The 15,548-nt window shown below is 45.1% G+C and overlaps 1 protein-coding gene across 1 annotated transcript in view; it reads right to left on the minus strand.

Annotated features, from left to right (window-relative positions):
- The window catches only part of slc4a4a (solute carrier family 4 member 4a), a 533,895-nt gene that overhangs the window by 69,099 nt on the left and 449,248 nt on the right, over positions 1-15,548 (minus strand). The window contains 2 exon segments of the mRNA XM_046348253.1: positions 2,427-2,499; positions 4,146-4,324. Coding sequence (XP_046204209.1) covers positions 2,427-2,499; positions 4,146-4,324 — 252 coding nt within the window.

Consider the following 15,548-nt stretch of genomic DNA (forward strand, 5'->3'; position numbering starts at 1 on the left):
CTACAGTCTATTGTACAGCCTACAGTCTATGTTCTACCGTAGTCTACAGTACATCCTACAGTCTACAATAGTCTACAGTACAGCCCATAGCCCACAGTCTACAGTACAGCCTATAGTCTACAGTAGTCTATTGTACAGCCTACAGTCTACAGTAGTCTACAGTATAGACCACAGTCTACAGTCTACAATAGTCTACAGTACAGCCCATAGCCCACAGTCTACAGTACAGCCTACAGTCTACAGTAGTCTATTGTACAGCCTACAGTCTACAGTAGTCTACAGTATAGACCACAGTCTACAGTCTACAATAGTCTACAGTACAGCCCATAGCCCACAGTCTACAGTACAGCCTACAGTCTACAGTAGTCTACAGTAGTCTAAACTACATTCTACAGTCGTCTACAGTACAGCCTACAGTCTACAGTCTACAATAGAGCCTACAGTCGACTACAGTACAGCCTACAGTCTACAGTCTACAATAGAGCCTACAGTCTACAGTTGTCTACAGTAGTATACAGCACAGCCTACAGTCTACAGTAGTCTACAGTACAGTTAAGTCTACAGTAGTTTACAGTACAGCCCACAGTCTACAGTAGTCTGCAGTCTACAGCCTATGGTATACAGTAGGCAAAAGTACATTCTACAGTCTACAGTAGTCTACAGTACAGTCTAGTCTACACTAGTGTCATGACGTTGGCCTGGGGGATAGGTTTATGACAGTCATAAATACCTCTTTCCCCTTTTTCCTCTCTCTACCCTACTGATGTTACATTTGCAAACCCTTTGGTTAACATAGAGATTCTGGGAACATCAGAAGGTGGGGGGAAATGACCTATATTCTTATAATCCTACCAATTGAACATATGCGGTGGTACTTAATGAATATGATGTCAGTTCGGTTGTCATCTGAGACATTCTTATCAATGATAAGATGACATAAACTCTACAGTGGAAAGTCTACACATCAGAGTTATCGGATTCACATGGAATTGTTGTTCAATTTAAATGTTTGAATATTAAATTATTAATGATGGGGTGAATGTGATTTTAGCTTCTAAAATATGAGATTTGCGTTTTCATAAGATAGGGCTCTGCTCAATCAGTGGCCCGCCCCTGTGAAGGGACATGGGCTATAAAACTTTTCAAACACGCCCTCCTCTCCCTTCCTATATAAATCCTTGACGACAATATAACCTCCTGTTCCGAAGATGTGAGGACGACGGTCCGATGTCAGAATGGTTCAGATAATAATTATAGAATGAAGCAAACATCAGCATGAGCTTTGGTTGCGAATGGTATGAACTTTGAACTCTTATTCACTATAGAAGTGATACCTCCAAGCCGTTGAGTAAGCAACAGCAGATGCAAATGAGGGTTAGGGAGGAACAGACAGAGTATCCCGTCTATCATATAACGACGTTACTACAACGTATCCAGTTGACCACAAGAGACATTCTTCAAAGGACAAAGGACTCGGTTGGGCCACACTGTCTTCCATCTACCACCAACCTACCGAAGTGTAGCTCAGAGTAAATATTTATTGCATTTTCCTTTTCCAAATGGGCGGTAATTTAGAATGCACAAGATTCTGTATTTACGATAGCACAGCTGCGCCCTTTGTTCCTCAGTCTTCCCGCTCTTTCACTCAAACCCAGCCCCTTTTCTTTTGTGTAACCAGCTGTCATATCTGTTCCGCCCGCTAGGGACGTTTTCCTTTATGACGTAATTTATAATCAAGTTATGATTGAATTATGTGTATGTGTAATTCTATGTGATTAGTTATGTATTTAGTAAATAAATACCTAACTATTGCTGATTCAACTTGTTAGCCAGGGTTCGTGCAGATAACAAAGAATTTACAACTTTCAGATGAGACTGAGTTAAGATGACGATTAATATTGACTGCTATTGATGAAAAATATTACTAGGTCTTTAAGAGTTTATTCAGAAGATAACAGCTCCATAAATATTCTAGCTAATTACATTAGCTCAATCAGGTAATATTAATTACAGAGAAATTATTTGATAGAATAGCATGTCATATCACTTGATCCGGCATAGCCAACGACACGACACTAGTCTACAGTACAGAACACAGTCCACAGTCTACAGTATTCTACAGTGCATAATTCAGTCTACAGTCTACAGCACAGCCTACAGTCTACAGTGGACTACAGTAATCTACAGTACAGCCTACAGTAGTCTACAGTACAGACTAAAGTCTATAGTCTTCAGTATATAGTCTACAGTAGTCTACAGTACAGCCTACTGTCTACAGTATACAGTCGTCTACAGTATAGCCCACAGTCTACAGTATACAGTAGTCTACATTACAGCCTACAATCTATAGTATACATTTACATTTAAGTCATTTAGCGTCTACAGTACAGCCTACAGTCTACAGTATACAGTAGGTAGGTACATACCTTGAGGATGGGAGACATAAAGACAGACAGCCCCGTCAGAATGAATACACACACACCAGTGACTCTCTGCTCCCTTGGGAAAACATACACATAGCTTTGGTTATACACACAAACACACAGTAACCAATAGAGATTTAATCTATATTTTTCGTAGCTGTCGATTTACCACCGAAAAAACCTATGCCGGCATTAAGACCGCACTCAACGGTCTTAGGGCCATAAGGAAACAACAAAATGCTCACCCAGAGGCAGCCTTAATGCAGGACAACTGAAATCCATTTTGCCTCATTTCTACCTGCATCTCACCTGTGTAACTAATAGGGAAAAAACCTCTAGACCACCTTTCCACACACAGAGACGCATACAAACCTCTCCCTCGCCCTCCATTTGGCAAATCAAGCATACCACCATAGTCCCTGTGCCCAAGAAGACCAAGGTAACATGTCTTAATGATTACCGCCTGTAGCACTCACATCTGTAGACATGAAATGCATTGAAACGCTGGTCATGGCTCACATCAACACCATTGTCCCAGACACCCTGGAACAACTGCCCATACCACCCCTAGAGATCCACAGATGATGCAAACTCTACTGCCCTCCACATTGCCGTCACCCACCTGGACAAAATGACAATCTGTGAGAACACTGTTCATTGACTACAGCTCAGCATTTAGTGCCCTCCGAGTGCCCTCCAAGCTCATCTCTAAGCTAAGGACCCTGGGATTAAACACCTACCTCTGTAACTGGATCCTAGACTTCTTGATGGGCCGGCACCAGGTGGTGAGGGTAGGTAACAACATATCCTCCACACTGAACCTACACATGGGCCCCACACTCCTGCTTAGTCCCCTCCTGTATTCCCTGTTCAACCACGATTGCTTGGCAGCGCACGACTCCAACACCATCATTAAGTTTGCAGAAGACACGGCAGTGGTAGGCATCACCGGTGACCATGAGACAGCCTACAGGGAGGAGGTCAGAGACCTGGTAGTGTGGTGCCAGGACAACAAGCTCTCCTTCAATTTCAGCAAGCTAAAAGGAGTTGATCATGGACTTCAGGAAAAGGAGGGTCAAGCACGCCCCAATCCACATCGATGGGCTGTAGTGGTGCAGGTTGAGAGCTTCACGTTACTCTGTGTCCACATAACTAAAGAATTATCATAGTCCAAACACACCAACACAGTCATGAAGAGGGCATGACAATGCCCCTTCCCCCTCAGGAGGATGAAAATATTTGGCGTCTACAGCTGCACCATTCAGAGCATCTTGACCAGTTGCATCACTGCTTGGTATGGCAACTGCAAGGCATCCGACCATAAAGTGCTACAGAGGATGATGCATACGGCCAGGTACATCACTGGGCTAAGCTTCCTGCCATCCATGACCTATATACTGTTCTTTCTGCTACCGCACACCAAGCGGTACCGATGCACTAAGTCTGAAACCAACAGGACGCTGAACAGCTTCTACCCCCAAGACTGATAAATAGTTAACCAATAGCTACCTGGAATATCAGCATTGACACTTTATGCACTAACTATTTAAATTAACACTGCTGTTACCGTTTATTATCTGTCCTGTTGTCTAGTCGATTTACATATCTACCTCAATTACCTAGTACCCTTGGACATCGACACAGTACTAGTCTACACCTGTTGTATACGACTCATGTGACAAATCAAATTAGATTTTGATTTGATTTTGTCATCATGCTCACCTCACTCCCAAGAACTTGGGCATTTCTCCAGGGGCGGATGTCTCTGTCTCCATCTTCAGACTGTCTATGTGAGCGATTGAGATGACCGTCGCCGCCACGTACCATGGCAACCCCATGAAGGAACATACAATCATCAGAACTGCAACCCAGAACAGGTCCAGGTGGTAGCCTGCGCCTTTCTGTTAAGAGGACAGCAGACATTAAAACACACACACACGAAGACCCTGGGATGTCCTACCTTCAGACTATTGAGACCCTGCCCTGTCCTACCTTCAGACTATTGAGACCTTGCCCTGTCCTACCTTCAGACTGTTGAGACCCTGCCCTATAAAACCTTCAGACTATTGAGATCCTGCCCTGTCCTACCTTCAGACTATTGAGAACCTGCCCTATAAAACCTTCAGACTATTGAGATCCTGCCCTGTCCTACCTTCAGACTATTGAGATCAAGCCCTATAAAACCGTCAGACTATTGAGAACCTGCCCTATAAAACCTTCAGACTATTGAGATCCTGTCCTGTCCTACCTTCAGACTATTGCGATCCCGCCCTGTCCTACCTTCAGACTATTGAGATCCTGCCCTGTCCTACCTTCAGACTATTGAGATCCTGCCCTATAAAACCTTCAGACTATTGAGACCCTGCCCTGTCCTACCTTCAGACTATTGAGACCCTGTCCTGTCCTACCTTCAGTCTATTCAGACCCTGTCCTGTCCTACCTTGAGACTATTGAGATCCTGCCCTGTCCTACCTTTAGACTATTGAGACCCTGCCCTATAAAACCTTCAGACTATTGAGACCCTGCCCTATAAAACCTTCACACTGTTGAGACCCTGCCATATAAAACCTTCAGACTATTGAGATCCTGCCCTATAAAACCTTCAGACTATTGAGATCCTGCCCTGTCCAACCTTCAGACTATTGAGATCCTGCCCTATAAAACCTTCAGACTATTGAGACCCTGTCCTGTCCTACCTTCAGACTATCGAGAACCTGCCCTGTCCTACCTTCAGACTATTGAGACCCTGCCCTATAAAACCTTCAGACTATTGAGACCGTGCCCTATAAAACCTTCAGACTATTGAGAACCTGTCCTGTCCTACCTTCAGACTATTGAGACCCTGCCCTATGAAACCTTCAGACTATTGAGATCCTGCCCTGTCCTACCTTCAGACTATTGAGACCGTACCCTATAAACCCTTCAGACTATTGAGAACCTGTCCTGTCCTACCTTCAGACTATTGAGACCCTGCCCTATAAAACCTTCAGACTATTGAGATCCTGCCCTGTCCTACCTTCAGACTATTGAGATCCTGCCCTATAAAACCTTCAGACTATTGAGACCCTGTCCTGTCCTACCTTCAGACTATTGAGACCCTGCCCTATAAAACCGTCAGACTATTGAGAACCTGCCCTATAAAACCTTCAGACTATTGAGCCCTGTCCTGTCCTACCTTCAGACTATTGAGATCAAGCCCTATAAAACCTTCAGACTATTGAGAACCTGCCTTAAAAAACCTTCAGACTATTGAGATCCCGCCCTGTCCTACCTTCAGACTATTGCGATCCCACCCTGTCCTACCTTCAGACTATTGAGATCCCGCCCTGTCCTACCTTCAGACTATTGAGACCCTGCCCTATAAAACCTTCAGACTATCGAGATCCTGCCCTATAAAACCTTCAGACTATTGAGACCCTGCCCTATAAAACCTTCAGACTATCGAGATCCTGCCCTACAAAACCTTCAGACTATTGAGATCCTGCCCTATAAAACCTTCAGACTATTGAGAACCTGCCCTGTCCTACCTTCAGACTATTGAGACCCTGCCCTATAAAACCTTCAGACTATTGAGACCCTGTCCTGTCCTTCCTTCAGACTATCGAGAACCTGCCCCGTCCTACGTTCAGACTATTGAGACCCTGCCCTATAAAACCTTCAGACTATTGAGACCCTGCCCTATAAAACCTTCAGACTATTGAGACCCTGTCCTTTAAAACCTTCAGACTATTGAGACCCTGCCCTATAAAACCTTCAGACTATTGAGACCCTGTCCTTTAAAACCTTCAGACTATTGAGACCCTGTCCTGTCCTACCTTGAGACTATTGAGACCCTGCCCTATAAAACCTTCAGACTATTGAGACCCTGCCCTATAAAACCTTCACACTATTGAGATCCTGCCCTATAAAACCTTCAGACTATTGAGATCCTGCCCTATAAAACCTTCAGACTATTGAGACCCTGTCCTGTCCTACCTTCAGACTATCGAGAACCTGCCCTGTCCTACCTTCAGACTATTGAGACCCTGCCCTGTCCTACCTTCAGACTATTGAGAACCTGCCCTATAAAACCTTGAGACTATTGAGACCTTGCCCTGTCCTACCTTCAGACTGTTGAGACCCTGCCCTATAAAACCTTCAGACTATTGAGATCCTGCCCTGTCCTACCTTCAGACTATTGAGATCATGCCCTGTCCTACCTTCAGACTATTGAGATCCTGCCCTGTCCTACCTTCAGACTATTGAGACCCTGCCCTATAAAACCTTCAGACTATTGAGAACCTGCCTTAACAAACCTTCAGACTATTGAGAGCCTGTCCTATAAAACCTTCAGACTATCGAGATCCTGCCCTATAAAACCTTCAGACTATTGAGATCCTGCCCTATAAAACCTTCAGACTATTGAGAACCTGCGCTGTCCTACCTTCAGACTATTGAGACCCTGCCCTATAAAACCTTCAGACTATTGAGACCCTGTCCTGTCCTTCCTTCAGACTATCGAGAACCTGCCCCGGCCTACGTTCAGACTATTGAGACCCTGCCCTATAAAACCTTCAGACTATTGAGACCCTGCCCTATAAAACCTTCAGACTATTGAGACCCTGTCCTTTAAAACCTTCAGACTATTGAGACCCTGCCCTATAAAACCTTCAGACTATTGAGACCCTGTCCTTTAAAACCTTCAGACTATTGAGACCCTGTCCTGTCCTACCTTCAGTCTATTCAGACCCTGTCCTGTCCTACCTTGAGACTATTGAGACCCTGCCCTATAAAACCTTCAGACTATTGAGACCCTGCCCTATAAAACCTTCACACTATTGAGATCCTGCCCTATAAAACCTTCAGACTATTGAGATCCTGCCCTATAAAACCTTCAGACTATTGAGACCCTGTCCTGTCCTACCTTCAGACTATCGAGAACCTGCCCTGTCCTACCTTCAGACTATTGAGACCCTGCCCTGTCCTACCTTCAGACTATTGAGAACCTGCCCTATAAAACCTTGAGACTATTGAGACCTTGCCCTGTCCTACCTTCAGACTGTTGAGACCCTGCCCTATAAAACCTTCAGACTATTGAGATCCTGCCCTGTCCTACCTTCAGACTATTGAGATCATGCCCTGTCCTACCTTCAGACTATTGAGATCCTGCCCTGTCCTACCTTCAGACTATTGAGACCCTGCCCTATAAAACCTTCAGACTATTGAGAACCTGCCTTAAAAAACCTTCAGACTATTGAGAGCCTGTCCTATAAAACCTTCAGACTATCGAGATCCTGCCCTATAAAACCTTCAGACTATTGAGATCCTGCCCTATAAAACCTTCAGACTATTGAGAACCTGCGCTGTCCTACCTTCAGACTATTGAGACCCTGCCCTATAAAACCTTCAGACTATTGAGACCCTGTCCTGTCCTTCCTTCAGACTATCGAGAACCTGCCCCGTCCTACGTTCAGACTATTGAGACCCTGCCCTATAAAACCTTCAGACTATTGAGACCCTGCCCTATAAAACCTTCAGACTATTGAGACCCTGTCCTTTAAAACCTTCAGACTATTGAGACCCTGCCCTATAAAACCTTCAGACTATTGAGACCCTGTCCTTTAAAACCTTCAGACTATTGAGACCCTGTCCTGTCCTACCTTCAGTCTATTCAGACCCTGTCCTGTCCTACCTTGAGACTATTGAGACCCTGCCCTATAAAACCTTCAGACTATTGAGACCCTGCCCTATAAAACCTTCACACTATTGAGATCCTGCCCTATAAAACCTTCAGACTATTGAGATCCTGCCCTATAAAACCTTCAGACTATTGAGACCCTGTCCTGTCCTACCTTCAGACTATCGAGAACCTGCCCTGTCCTACCTTCAGACTATTGAGACCCTGCCCTGTCCTACCTTCAGACTATTGAGAACCTGCCCTATAAAACCTTGAGACTATTGAGACCTTGCCCTGTCCTACCTTCAGACTGTTGAGACCCTGCCCTATAAAACCTTCAGACTATTGAGATCCTGCCCTGTCCTACCTTCAGACTATTGAGATCATGCCCTGTCCTACCTTCAGACTATTGAGATCCTGCCCTGTCCTACCTTCAGACTATTGAGACCCTGCCCTATAAAACCTTCAGACTATTGAGAACCTGCCTTAAAAAACCTTCAGACTATTGAGAGCCTGTCCTATAAAACCTTCAGACTATCGAGATCCTGCCCTATAAAACCTTCAGACTATTGAGATCCTGCCCTATAAAACCTTCAGACTATTGAGAACCTGCGCTGTCCTACCTTCAGACTATTGAGACCCTGCCCTATAAAACCTTCAGACTATTGAGACCCTGTCCTGTCCTTCCTTCAGACTATCGAGAACCTGCCCCGTCCTACGTTCAGACTATTGAGACCCTGCCCTATAAAACCTTCAGACTATTGAGACCCTGCCCTATAAAACCTTCAGACTATTGAGACCCTGTCCTTTAAAACCTTCAGACTATTGAGACCCTGCCCTATAAAACCTTCAGACTATTGAGACCCTGTCCTTTAAAACCTTCAGACTATTGAGACCCTGTCCTGTCCTACCTTCAGTCTATTCAGACCCTGTCCTGTCCTACCTTGAGACTATTGAGACCCTGCCCTATAAAACCTTCAGACTATTGAGACCCTGCCCTATAAAACCTTCACACTATTGAGATCCTGCCCTATAAAACCTTCAGACTATTGAGATCCTGCCCTATAAAACCTTCAGACTATTGAGACCCTGTCCTGTCCTACCTTCAGACTATCGAGAACCTGCCCTGTCCTACCTTCAGACTATTGAGACCCTGCCCTGTCCTACCTTCAGACTATTGAGAACCTGCCCTATAAAACCTTGAGACTATTGAGACCTTGCCCTGTCCTACCTTCAGACTGTTGAGACCCTGCCCTATAAAACCTTCAGACTATTGAGATCCTGCCCTGTCCTACCTTCAGACTATTGAGATCATGCCCTGTCCTACCTTCAGACTATTGAGATCCTGCCCTGTCCTACCTTCAGACTATTGAGACCCTGCCCTATAAAACCTTCAGACTATTGAGAACCTGCCTTAAAAAACCTTCAGACTATTGAGAGCCTGTCCTATAAAACCTTCAGACTATCGAGATCCTGCCCTATAAAACCTTCAGACTATTGAGATCCTGCCCTATAAAACCTTCAGACTATTGAGAACCTGCGCTGTCCTACCTTCAGACTATTGAGACCCTGCCCTATAAAACCTTCAGACTATTGAGACCCTGTCCTGTCCTTCCTTCAGACTATCGAGAACCTGCCCCGTCCTACGTTCAGACTATTGAGACCCTGCCCTATAAAACCTTCAGACTATTGAGACCCTGCCCTATAAAACCTTCAGACTATTGAGACCCTGTCCTTTAAAACCTTCAGACTATTGAGACCCTGCCCTATAAAACCTTCAGACTATTGAGACCCTGTCCTTTAAAACCTTCAGACTATTGAGACCCTGTCCTGTCCTACCTTCAGTCTATTCAGACCCTGTCCTGTCCTACCTTGAGACTATTGAGACCCTGCCCTATAAAACCTTCAGACTATTGAGACCCTGCCCTATAAAACCTTCACACTATTGAGATCCTGCCCTATAAAACCTTCAGACTATTGAGATCCTGCCCTATAAAACCTTCAGACTATTGAGACCCTGTCCTGTCCTACCTTCAGACTATCGAGAACCTGCCCTGTCCTACCTTCAGACTATTGAGACCCTGCCCTGTCCTACCTTCAGACTATTGAGAACCTGCCCTATAAAACCTTGAGACTATTGAGACCTTGCCCTGTCCTACCTTCAGACTGTTGAGACCCTGCCCTATAAAACCTTCAGACTATTGAGATCCTGCCCTGTCCTACCTTCAGACTATTGAGACCCTGCCCTATAAAACCTTCAGACTATTGAGAACCTGCCTTAAAAAACCTTCAGACTATTGAGAGCCTGTCCTATAAAACCTTCAGACTATCGAGATCCTGCCCTATAAAACCTTCAGACTATTGAGATCCTGCCCTATAAAACCTTCAGACTATTGAGACCCTGCCCTATAAAACCTTTCAAACTATTGAGATCCTGCCCTACCTTCAGACTATTGAGAACATGCCCTATAAAAGTTTCAGACTATTGAGATCCTGCCCTGTCCTACCTTCAGACTATTGAGACCCTGTCCTGTCCTTCCTTCAGACTATCGAGAACCTGCCCCGTCCTACGTTCAGACTATTGAGACCCTGCCCTATAAAACCTTCAGACTATTGAGACCCTGTCCTTTAAAACCTTCAGACTATTGAGACCCTGCCCTATAAAACCTTTCAGACTATTGAGATCCTGCCCTACCTTCAGACTATTGAGAACATGCCCTATAAAAGTTTCAGACTATTGAGATCCTGCCCTGTACTACCTTCAGACTATTGAGACCCTGTCCTATCTTCAGACTATTTATCTACTGTCCTGTCCAACCTTCAGACTATTGATCTACTGTCCTGTCCTACCTTCAGACTATTGAGATCAAGCCCTATAAAACCTTCAGACTATTGAGACCCTGCCCTATAAAACCTTCAGACTATTGAGATCCCGCCCTGTCCTACCGTCAGACTATTGAGAAACTGCCCTATAAAACCTTCAGACTATCGAGATCCTGCCCTATAAAACCTTCAGACTATTGAGACCCTGCCCTGTCCTACCTTCAGACTATTGAGATCCTGCCCTGTCCTACCTTCAGACTATTGAGACCCTGCCCTATAAAACCTTCAGACTATTGAGACCCTGCCCTATAAAACCTTCAGACTATTGAGATCCCGCCCTGTCCTACCTTCAGACTATTGAGAATCTGCCCTATAAAACCTTCAGACTATTGAGACCCTGCCCTATAAAACCTTCAGACTATTGAGACACTGCCCTATAAAACCTTCAGACTATCGGGATCCTGCCCTATAAAACCTTCAGAATATTGAGATCCTGCCCTGTAAAACCTTCAGACTATTGACACCCTGTCCTTTAAAACCTTCAGACTATTGAGACCCGGCCCTGTCCTACCTTCAGATTATTGAGACCCGGCCCTGTCCTACCTTCATACTATTGAGACCCTGCTCTATAAAACCTTCAGACTATTGAGATGCTGCCATGTCCTACCTTCAGACTATTGAGATCCCGCCCTGTCCCACATTCAGATTATTGAGACCCTGTCCTGTCCTACCTTCAGACTATTGAGACCCTGACCTATAAAACCTTCAGACTATTGAGATCCTGCCCTGTCCTACCTTCAGACTATTGAGACGCTGTCCTGTCCTACCTTCAGTCTATTGAAACCCTGTCCTGTCCTACCTTCAGACTATTGAGACCCTGTCCTGTCCTACCTTCAGACTATTGATACACTGCCCTATAAAACCTTCAGACTATTGAGATCCAGCCCTATCCTACCTTCAGACTATTGAGACCCTGTCCTGTCCTACCTTCAGACTATTGAGACCCTGTCCTGTAAAACCTTCAGACTATTGAGACCCTGTCCTGTCCTACCTTCAGACTATTGAGACCCTGTCCTGTCCTACCTTCAGACTATTGAGACCCTGTCCTGTCCTACCTTCAGACTATTGAGACCCTGTCCTGTCCTACCTTCAGTCTATTGAGACCCTGTCCTGTCCTACCTTCAGACTATTGAGACCCTGTCCTGTCCTACCTTCAGACTATTGAGACCCTGTCCTGTCCTAACTTCAGACAATTGTGACCCTGTCCTGTCCTACCTTCAGACTTTTGAGACCCTGCTCTATAAAACCTTCAGGCTATTGAGATCCTGCCCTGTCCTACCTTCAGACTATTGAGACCCTGCTCTATAAAACCTTCAGACTATTGAGATTCTGTCCTGTCCTACCTTCAGGCTATTGAGATTCTGCCCTGTCCTACCTTCAGGCTATTGAGATCCTGCCCTGTCCTACCTTCAGACTATTGAGATCCTGCCCTATAAAACCTTCAGACTATTGAGAGCCTGAACCTATAAAACCTTCAGAACATTGATCTTTAGTCCTGTCCTACCTTCAGACTATTGAGATCCCGCCCTTTCCTACCTTCAGACTATTGAGAACCTGCCCTAAAAAACCTTCAGACTATCGAGAACCTGCCCTGTCCTACCTTCATACTATTGAGATCCTGCCCTATCCTACCTTCAGACTATTGAGACCCTGCCCTATAAAACCTTCAGACTATTGAAAACCTGCCCTATAAAACTTTCAGACTATTGAGACCCTGCCCTATAAAACCTTCAGACTATTGAAAACCTGCCCTATAAAACTTTCAGACTATTGAGACCCTGCTCTGTCCTACATTCAGTCTATTGAGATCCTGCCCTGTCCTACGTTCAGACGTTTGAGACCCTGCTCTATAAAACCTTCAGGCTATTGAGACCCTGCCCTATAAAACCTTCAGACTATTGAGACCCTGCCCTGTCCTACCTTCAGACTATTGAGACCCTGCCCTGTCCTACCTTCAGACTATTGAGACCCTGCCCTATAAAACCTTCAGACTATTGAGATCCTGTCCTGTCCTACCTTCAGGCTATTGAGACCCTGCCCTGTCCTACCTTCAGACTATTGAGACCCTGCCCTATAAAACCTTCAGACTATTGAGATCCTGTCCTGTCCTACCTTCAGGCTATTGAGACCCTGCCCTGTCCTACCTTCAGACTATTGAGATCCTGCCCTATAAAACCTTCAGACTATTGAGACCATGTCCAATAAAACCTTCAAACTATTGAGACCCTGCCCTGTCCTACCTTCAGACTATTGAGCCCTGTCCTGTCCTACCTTCAGACTATTGAGATCAAGCCCTATAAAACTTTCAGACTATTGAGAACCTGCCATAAAAAACCTTCAGACTATTGAGAACCTGCCTTAAAAAACCTTCAGACTATTGAGATCCCGCCCTGTCCTACCTTCAGATTATTGAGACCCTGCCCTGTCCTACCTTCAGACTATTGAGACCCTGCCCTATAAAACCTTCAGACTATTGAGACCCTGTCCTGTCCTACCTTCAGACTATCCAGAACCTGCCCTATAAAACTGCCCTATAAAATTGATCTACTGTCCTGTCCTACCTTCAGACTATTGAGATCCCGCCCTTTCCTACCTTCAGACTATTGAGAACCTGCCTTAAAAAACCTTCAGACTATTGAGATCCCGCCCTGTCCTACCTTCAGATTATTGAGACCCTGCCCTGTCCTACCTTCAGACTATTGAGACCCTGCCCTATAAAACCTTCAGACTATTGAGACCCTGTCCTGTCCTACCTTCAGACTATCCAGAACCTGCCCTATAAAACTGCCCTATAAAATTGATCTACTGTCCTGTCCTACCTTCAGACTATTGAGATCCCGCCCTTTCCTACCTTCAGACTATTGAGAACCTGCCTTAAAAAACCTTCAGACTATTGAGACCCTGCCCTGTCCTACCTTCAGACTATTGAGACTCTGTCCTACCTTCAGACTATTGAGATCCTGCCCTATAAAACTTTCAGACTATTGAGACCCTGCCCTGTCCTACCTTCAGACTATTGAGACCCTGCCCTATAAAACCTTCAGACTATTGAGATCCTGCCCTGTCCTGTCCTACCTTCAGACAATTGAGATCCTGTCCTGTCCTACCTTCAGACTATTGAGACCCTGCCCTATAAAACCTTCAGACTATTGAGACCATGTCCAATAAAACCTTCAGACTATTGAGACCCTGCCCTATAAAACCTTCAGATTATTGAGACCATGTCCAATAAAACCTTCAGACTATGGAGATCCTGCCCTGTCCTACCTTCAGACTATTGAGACCCTGACCTACCTTCAGATTATTGAGACCCTGCCCTATAAAACCTTCAGAAAATTGAGATCCTGCCCTGTCCTACCTTCAGACTATTGAGACCCTGTCCTGTCCTACCTTCAGACTATCGAGAACCTGCCCTGTCCTACCTTCAGACTATTGAGATCATGCCCTGTCCTACCTTCAGACTATTGAGACCCTGCCCTATAAAACCTTCAGACTATCGAGATCCTGCCCTATAAAACCTTCAGACTATTGAGAACCTGCCCTATAAAACTTTCAGACTATTGAGACCCTGCCCTGTCCTACCTTCAGACTATTGAGACCCTGCCCTGTCCTACCTTCAGACTTTTGAGACTCTGTCCTACCTTCAGACGATTGAGACCCTGTCCTACCTTCAGACTATTGAGATCCTGTGCTATAAAACCTTCAGACTATTGAGATCCTGTGCTATAAAACCTTCAGACTATTGAGATCCTGCCCTATAAAACCTTCAGACTATTGAGATCCTGCCCTGTACTAACTTCAGACTATTGAGATCCTGCCCTACAAAACCTTCAGACTATTGAGATCATGCCCTGTCCTACCTTCAGACTATTGAGATCCTGCCCTGTCGTACCTTTAGACTATTGAGATCCTGCCCTATAAAACCTTCAGACTATTGAGACCCTGCCCTATAAAACCTTCATACTATTGAGACCCTGCCCTATAAAACCTTCAGACTATTGAGACCCTGCCCTGTACTACCTTCAGACTATTGAGAACCTGCCCTATAAAACTTTCAGACTATTGAGATCCTGTCCTGTCCTACCTTCAGGCTATTGAGACCCTGCCCTGTCCTACCTTCAGACTATTGAGACCCTGCCCTATAAAACCTTCAGACTATTGAGACCCTGCCCTGTCCTACCTTCAGACTATTGAGACCCTGCCCTATAAAACCTTCAGACTATCGAGATCCTGCCCTATAAAACCTTCAGACTATTGAGACCCTGCCCTATAAAACCTTCAGACTATTGAGACCCTGCCCTATAAAACCTTCAGACTATTAAGACCCGGCCCTATAAAACCTTCAGACTATCGAGATCCTGCCCTATAAAACCTTCAGACTATTGAGACCCTGCCCTATACAACCTTCAGACTATTGAGACCCTGCCCTATAAAACCTTCAGACTATCAAGATCCTGCCCTATAAAACCTTCGGACTATTGAGATCCTGCCCTATAAAACCTTCAGACTATTGAGATCCTGTCCTGTCCTACCTTCAGGCTATTGAGACCCTGCCCTGTCCTACCTTCAGACTATTGAGATCCTGC

Source organism: Oncorhynchus gorbuscha, linkage group LG04 (assembly GCF_021184085.1).
Source record: "Oncorhynchus gorbuscha isolate QuinsamMale2020 ecotype Even-year linkage group LG04, OgorEven_v1.0, whole genome shotgun sequence".
Classification (NCBI taxonomy): Eukaryota; Metazoa; Chordata; class Actinopteri; order Salmoniformes; family Salmonidae; genus Oncorhynchus; species Oncorhynchus gorbuscha.